Consider the following 7,646-nt stretch of genomic DNA (forward strand, 5'->3'; position numbering starts at 1 on the left):
TGGGCAAGTCTGTTAGTCCACCTCTCCTCAAATTAACGTTTGCTGTAGTTGCGTGTGGAGGCGTTTTTGGTAGACTCTCATTCAATAACTACTAGCTTGGAAATGTTTGAGGAACGTGTGCCGTGTTTGGCAGGATACAACCAGGGTCTGTCACTGCTGTCTTCTTTTTGTTAGCAAAGACAGTTGTGCTGGTTTTTTCCTGTTTTACCATCTCTCCTACTTCATTCCTGGCTGCAGTAGCTCTTCAGGTAAGTGAGGTGCTGTGCTTGGGCTTGAACCTCCCTCTCTAAGTGATGAGCTGTAGGGCAGGAAGGGGACTTCACTTTTGTGGTCTTCCAGGGCAGAAGTTTCTATGACTTTATGATAAGTCGTAGCTTTGATGACTTATCCGTCTAAATTCCTGGGGTGGTTTTCCTTTGAGTCAAACTGATTGTTTTCTGCACCAGAATCTGCTGCTTGTACTTCCTTTAGCAGCTTATTTCTAGAACTAGTCCTGGGAGAGTGAGTTTTCTGAGGTTAATGTCTTTATTTACAGGACTTGATATGGGATGGGAGATGGACTTTTCCTTTCAGTACGTCAATGTATGTTTAAAATGTAATCTTTGAGTGCAGAGAATCCTAGGATCTGCTGTTTACAGAGTCCCTATTCCCTTAAGCTTGTTGCACACTTTAACCTTTCTCTAAGTAACAAAATGTGCCTGTTTGATTTTATGGCTTAATTCTCTCCCTCAGTTTTTTGTCCAGTTCTGAAGGGGAAGAGAGGATGACTGCAGTGGATGCGCTCTCAGACAGCTCTGAAGTGGTCGAGATGGAGGATGTGCCTTCCCAATTCCAGGTGCAAAAGCATTCTTGGGATGGGCTGCGTGACATTATTCACAGCAGCAGGAAGTATTCGGGCATGATAGTGAACAAAGCTCCCCATGATTTCCAGTTTGTCCGGAAAACAGAAGAGTCCAGTCCTCACTCTCATCGTCTTTATTACCTCGGTAAGCCAGCGTGCCAGACACTGGGTGTGAGTGTGGTACGGGAGAGCTTCCAACCTAAACAGGCAAGGAGAAGGATGGGAGGTATCTCCATTTATGAGATGGGGGAACTGAGATTAAGTAATATTGTTCAAGGTTTGCAGGCTCAATCTATAGCAAAACCTGGAACTGAGCAGAGACCTCTCCAGTCCCAGACAAGAGCTTGAACCACAGCCCTTCTGCTTAGTGACAAGGGGAAGTGTTGGCTAGCCAGACCTACCTCGTGATGTGGAGGTACAAATGCAACATCTTTTGGCAACCCAGGTCAGTCCAGGTGAGAAGGCAAGAGAAGGGATGTTCCTCGAACTCAGGATCTTGTGCCCCTGTGGCTTAGGAGAAAGAGGATTTACTTGATTGATCAACCAGACTTTCCAAGGAATTCGCTGTCAGTAGTTGCGAACTCTTAAGTTGCAAGTTCTAGGTATTAATGGTGGGGTGGTGATGTCTCCCTGCTTTATTAAGTACTACATGGGTAGAATGCTTGAAAGAGTAGAGGGAAAACAAAAGAGATTAGGTGGGAGTGAGTTATTAATGGTATTTGCAGGGAAATATCCTCTTCCTTACAGCAGGACTGAGACAGCAGAATGCTGCGTTACACAGGTCCCTCATTACAGTTGGAGCCACGATGTAATTAGTGACCAAATGGCTGGATTTTAGTAACTGAATAATTTTGTGGTGGGTAACATGGGAAGCTTTATAGACTCTAAAGAGTTTGTTGTGCTTTGGGGCATGAGCTGATTGTTACTGGGCCAGTAAAGAAATTGCCTGATGTGCAATTCCATACAGCGACTGCTTTCCTGAAGTGACCCTGGTTTTTTCCTTCTTTTTTTGAGTTGTTGAGTGTAGGTCACTGTAGGATGCTGGATTTGAGGGACTGATTTGTCATTAAGCAGCTCCTGTGTGCCAGTCACTTGATTTGTTATAGTTCCTCATACATCCTTAGGACACAAGTGCTACTGTAAAGGGCAGTATCCAGAGTTAACATATTTTTCTTGTTGAGTCTAAACAGTGAGACTTGATTTAAAGCTGAATGTATTTCAAGGCCAAGTTGACTTTGATACAGTTTTTGATCTAGAACACTAAAGAACTAAGGGTCTAAGTGGCTAATTTAAAACAAAAATAGTGTTCTTTTATTGTATGAAATGGCAACCAGACCAGCTGGTTGATGTTCTGCACGGGTACGACTGTTACAGGAGTCAGAACCAGGAATGAAGATCCATGAATGGTCTTTTCAATGTTTTCTTATGTAAGGAAACGCACAGGGCATAGAGCAGGTTGATCCATCATTTAAGATCAGTATCCACTGGGTAATACCAGGGTACCTCTTCACAGACATTCCTAATAAAGGGTAAACACTGATTCTTCCTATTGCCATAATGAACATCTTTTGAGTGGCAAACCATCTGCTGTTAAATACTCAAAGCCCATTTCAACAGTTCATCCGTGTTTAACATCAGCCTGCTATGAAATAATAGGTGTTAAATAACATTTTTAGGTGAATGCTGAGGAGTAGGATGAAAACTTCTGAAGAACTTTGCTGTAGGAATTGAATGCTTTACTCCTTCTTTTGGGGAGGAAGGCAAGATTTTTCTTGTAAATGTGGATTGATTGTAGTCAGCCTGAGGTAACTGTAGAAAGTACTAATATAATAAGGAGAAAAGAAGTCCAGGTCACAGTCACATGAGTATCAAATGTGTATATATATAGTAATTTGTTCCTATCTGCAGGTTTTTTTCTGTTTGAATATCTTAAATCATTCCTGGGCTCTCCCCATAGAATTTTATGTTGTATCATGGCAGATGCTGCTTATATTAAACACCACATGCTCAGCGCTTTGGTGTTTCTGTATCTCTGAGGATTATGTGCTCACATATTGCTTCCCTTCCTCAGCACTTATTAATATTTCAGTTTTAATTTTAAGTATCTGTACTGCTGAGTTAACCAGTTCAGAAATCTTTCTGTTCTGCTAAGAACATGTGCAGAGTAGACAATATCAGGGCACATTTCCCTGTGTGAAATTCTGATCCAAAGAGTCTCTACAGCATATGTAAGAGGGCAAGTTCATGGTCTTATGATTTTGTTGAAACTGCCAAAATCATGTCAGGATATTTAATTTATATTTTTTTTTGTGGTTGTTTTGGAGATTGGATGAAGGCCAACAGCTTATTTGATAACCACAGTCAAAGGCTTATGTAAAATGAGCAGATTTTTCGACTATGTAGTATACTGTTTCATATTTGAATGGGCTCTCTAGAGCCTTCCAAGCTTTTTCTTCCCCTCTTGCAGGCTGCTCCGTTGGCTTGAATGAGATCCCTGTAGCCAATTTCTGGCTGAGAAACGTGGAGAGTAATGTTGAGTCACCCATTCAGGGAGTGGCTTTTTTAACGTGGATCTAGGGCGTGGGTTGAACAGTCCACAGAGAGGAAAGTTGGATGTAACCAATTCGGAGGAGGTTGGTTAGTGTTAAAATCTTGCTTAGGGAAATTTCTACATAAATTAGTATCTACATTTAAATAATTTAGAGATTATTCTGTGATTGACCTGAGAGCTGCTTGGGAATGACAGCTGGTAAAAGCTGCTGGACAGCCCCTGCTGTTATGAAAGACACTTTTTTTTTTCAATTTGCTCTTGGTCCTCTTTATCCTGGCTAACTAATCTTAAGTAGGATGATGCTTTTGTCCTCCTAATAGGAATGCCATATGGTAGCCGAGAAAATTCCCTTCTTTACTCAGAGATTCCCAAAAAGGTACGGAAGGAGGCCTTGCTACTTTTGTCATGGAAACAGATGCTGGATCATTTTCAGGTAAGTTGAAGTGTGAAGAGCAAAGGTTGACAGTGCTTGGGAAAATTGGCTGATGTTGTGGGGCTGGTATGGTGGGTACTACTCTGGTGGGTACTAGTGGGTATGGTGGGTACTACTCTGCCAAATCATAGAGATACCAGCATGGCAGCCTATAAAACAGGGAGAATCTTGTTGGTAGGAATGTTGTATTACAAAGCAAAGCAATTCTTGATACAAGATGGTCACTGTGTGTGCAGTGAAGCTGGCGGTGAGTGCGAAACAGCAGTTGATGTGGCCAGCAAAGGGCTGACCTAGCAAAGACAGCTCTGTAAACTAGTATGTGGTCTACCTTGGATTATAAGCTATCAGCACAGCACACCTTTCTTCTGGATATCTTGTCTTGCTCGTTGATGTGCTCAGTGGAATGCCTGACTGTCATCTTTCCTGCTTTTAAGGAAGTCAGGAAAATTGAATTTAAACTGCTGCTTCTGCCCTGCGCTCTATTGCGAGTGAACCAGAAAGGGAGTGAATTTTCCCCTCCCTGATTTCAGGATCTCAGTGTCCTTTGTTACTAACAGCATTGATGAACACTGAGGGTGTTGGTCTTTCTTCCCTGCTAAAAGGGTTGCTAGTGGAAAAGAATTTAGCTGTCTTGACCCCATTTGGATTGCTTGTCCCCTTCAGGGTAATTCAAGATCCCCGGAAGAGCTTTTGTTTGCAGTGTCTGACATGGAAACTGTTTGTGAAGGCTGTAGATAACGTCATTAAGTTAATTGGTTACATCTGATTTGCATAAGCAGAGCAAGTGCAGCTGTCCTCAGTTCATGCTGAAGTGCTGACTGCAGGGATGACAGATTCACAATTCATCTCTTTTATGTAGAGGGAACTTTGGGGTGTGCGGTTGGTTTAGTCCTCCTGGGCCACACCTGTAGCCTCAATACAGTAGTTATGGGCCTGTATGGTAAGACTGCTAACTGGTTTTGTCTGATAGATTGTATTGTGGGCATTCACAGACTAGCTGGTGCCAGTCTTGGAGCATTCCTGTGCTATGAAAGCTTCTTTCCTTGCAGATTCTTCCATACTTTATTTTTCTTCCCTCCTAGGCAACCCCTCATCACGGGATGTATTCTAGAGAAGAGGAACTGTTGAGGGAACGCAAACGACTTGGTGTCTTTGGTATAACATCTTATGATTTCCACAGTGAGAGCGGCCTATTCCTCTTCCAGGCCAGCAACAGCCTCTTTCATTGTCGAGATGGGGGCAAGAATGGTTTCATGGTGAGTCTGCTAATGATTTTATCACCTGAAAAGGACTTCATGATTTTGGTTGGAGATGGCTGCACATCTGCCTCTGGTTATGGTCATTCCTCTTGTGTCCTGTCAGAGCTATCTTTGCCATCATTTCATGGGCTATGCTGTATCTGTGGTTTAGGCTTTTAAATATGATTTGTTACAGAGTTCTTTGTGTGTGTCTGTTGCTGTAGGTGTCTCCAATGAAGCCTCTGGAGATCAAGACTCAGTGCACAGGGCCACGAATGGATCCCAAGATCTGTCCTGCCGACCCTGCCTTTTTTTCATTCATTAATAACAATGATCTGTGGGTAGCAAATATTGAGACAGGAGAGGAGAAGCGGATGACATACTGCCATAAAGGTAACTGCTGCTTCTTGCCAGATTCAAAAGGAACTTCCTTCTGACAAATTTGGACTGGAAGGGCTCAAGTTTTCATGGCTTATTTCTAATCTTTTGGATCAGTTCTTTCCAAGGAGATGTAAATACAGTCTCTTCTTTATTCCTTTCCAGGCTTATCCAATGTTCTTGATGACCCCAAGTCTGCTGGTGTAGCCACTTTTGTCATTCAGGAGGAGTTTGATCGGTTCACAGGCTATTGGTGGTGTCCCACAGCTTCCACAGAAGGTCAGTCAGTGTCCTGCTTATCAAATTCTGACTCTATAACTGCTGCCAGCCCCTGCTATGAATGATATTTTGAGCAAGGTTTTCCTTTGGCTTGGGTTTGGTCTGTTTCTGGGGAAACCACCTAAAGGAATAAAACACTGAGGGATTATAATTGTGTTCTGAGGAGTATTTGCAAGGGGTGACTGGGAGCTGTGGCTGTACAGGAGATGGATACCCTGCACCAGAGCGTACTGCCGCAGTGCTCCAGGCAAGTCAGAAACAGCTGGAAAACACTGGAGCAAACACACTTACTATCTGTCTTAGGTTCAGAGGATTTAAAAACGCTGCGGATCTTGTATGAGGAAGTGGATGAGTCAGAGGTGGAGATAATTCATGTTCCTTCACCTGCCTTGGAGGAGAGAAAAACAGATTCCTATCGGTACCCCAGGACAGGTAAGTGAAATACCGCAGGGCTGCTAATACAACTCTTGACTCCTGCTGGCAGCAGCAGTGGAATTTGTGTTATAAACTTTGCATGATTAATCAAGGTACTTCATAAGATGTAGAAGCTGGTTGTGAATGTTGAAGCCAAATTGAGTCTCTGAGCCCAAAATGTACGTCAAGAAAGGAATGAGATTTAAAGTTCGTCTTAAATGAAAGAGTTCCTGAGAAAATGGAATCTATTTGGTGGCATATCATGGAATGTATTTTGAATACCATCTTTCTTCTCCCTCCTGAGAATATACACAGGCAACTAGGCAAGGCAAAACCAAACTCTTCCCATACCCAGAATTACTCTTGTGATTACAGTGATGTCTGCCCACATACATAATTTGATATCTGTACATTCATGCAGTGCCGTTTTAGTAGGACCAGAGTTGGTTCTTATCTAGAAGCTGTGTTGTGTATAACTATGGGGTGTTCAGGTTGGTCATATTGGTATTCTCTCACTCCTCTGCAGGCAGCAAAAACCCCAAGATTACATTAAAACTGGCAGAATTCAAAACGGACAGTAAGGGTAAGGTAAGTGATAACAACTCGGAATGGAATATTGCACAGGATGGTTGACTGCTTCTGAAGCTCCCTAGAATTAAACAAGGTCACTAAGAAATCCTAGATAGTAGTCTGCTTCTATAATGTGTTTATCCAAGAAACAAACAAAAAAAACAACTTTAAAATGCTGAAAAGTATTGTTCTGGCAGAGAGGCAGCTGGGAGAGGGGAGGGAAGCGAGAAGGGTTAGCCTGGTACACCACATTGCCAGTAGGAGAGCAGGAGGGTTGAAGCTGGATCTAATTCTGGGCTTCAGTCCCTGGCTGTACCCTTTTCTGTGGCTGAATGCCAAAATCATTTTGCTTTGAAGCTTGTTTTTCCCTTCTCTTCCTGCTGTTTGTAGAAAGGCTTGCTTCTCCTGGCCTGACCCTCGCTGATGCCGATAGTTAAAAGTTCCTTATTCTCCCATTGCACTGAGCTTCCATAGGAGGAGTTGGGGAGGTCTGGTAGCAGTTTGATTTGATATTGGACCTTCTTTTTGCTGCAGATTGTGTGTGCTCAAGACAAGGAGCTGGTGCAACCATTTGCTGCGTTGTTTCCAACTGTGGAGTACATCGCCCGTGCTGGATGGACCCGAGATGGCAAATAGTACATAAGTTTTTCTACCAAGCTAAGTCTCCCAAGGGCTTCCCTGGCTGAACTATTGCAGACCCTCAACGTGCTTTGTATTATAGTCATGACCTGGTTTTAAACCCATGAGTGCCAGGAATGGCAGATGAGTGTTTGGCTCCTTCAGTGTTATAACATCCGAAAAGTAGGAATTAATTAAATGTAGACCAGAGTGACAAGTTGTGGGGTTTTAAGTCACAACCACAAAGTTAAATGACATTGAGATATTAAGCGAGTGGTCCTGGGGAATTCTTTTGAGTTGAAGATGTTTAACACAAGTCCAGTA

The 7,646-nt window shown here is 42.9% G+C and overlaps 1 protein-coding gene across 1 annotated transcript in view; it reads left to right on the top strand.

Annotated features, from left to right (window-relative positions):
* The window catches only part of DPP9 (dipeptidyl peptidase 9), an 18,960-nt gene that overhangs the window by 2,276 nt on the left and 9,038 nt on the right, over positions 1 to 7,646 (top strand). Inside the window, exons 2-9 of the mRNA XM_010175681.1 lie at positions 733 to 986; positions 3,713 to 3,825; positions 4,908 to 5,081; positions 5,288 to 5,456; positions 5,607 to 5,720; positions 6,024 to 6,152; positions 6,661 to 6,722; positions 7,239 to 7,339. Of these exons, the coding sequence (XP_010173983.1) occupies positions 733 to 986; positions 3,713 to 3,825; positions 4,908 to 5,081; positions 5,288 to 5,456; positions 5,607 to 5,720; positions 6,024 to 6,152; positions 6,661 to 6,722; positions 7,239 to 7,339 (1,116 nt within the window). The remainder of the gene's footprint in view (positions 1 to 732; positions 987 to 3,712; positions 3,826 to 4,907; positions 5,082 to 5,287; positions 5,457 to 5,606; positions 5,721 to 6,023; positions 6,153 to 6,660; positions 6,723 to 7,238; positions 7,340 to 7,646) is intronic.

This window comes from Antrostomus carolinensis, unplaced genomic scaffold (genome assembly GCF_000700745.2).
Source record: "Antrostomus carolinensis isolate BGI_N321 unplaced genomic scaffold, ASM70074v2 scaffold34840, whole genome shotgun sequence".
NCBI classification, from domain to species: domain Eukaryota; kingdom Metazoa; phylum Chordata; class Aves; order Caprimulgiformes; family Caprimulgidae; genus Antrostomus; species Antrostomus carolinensis.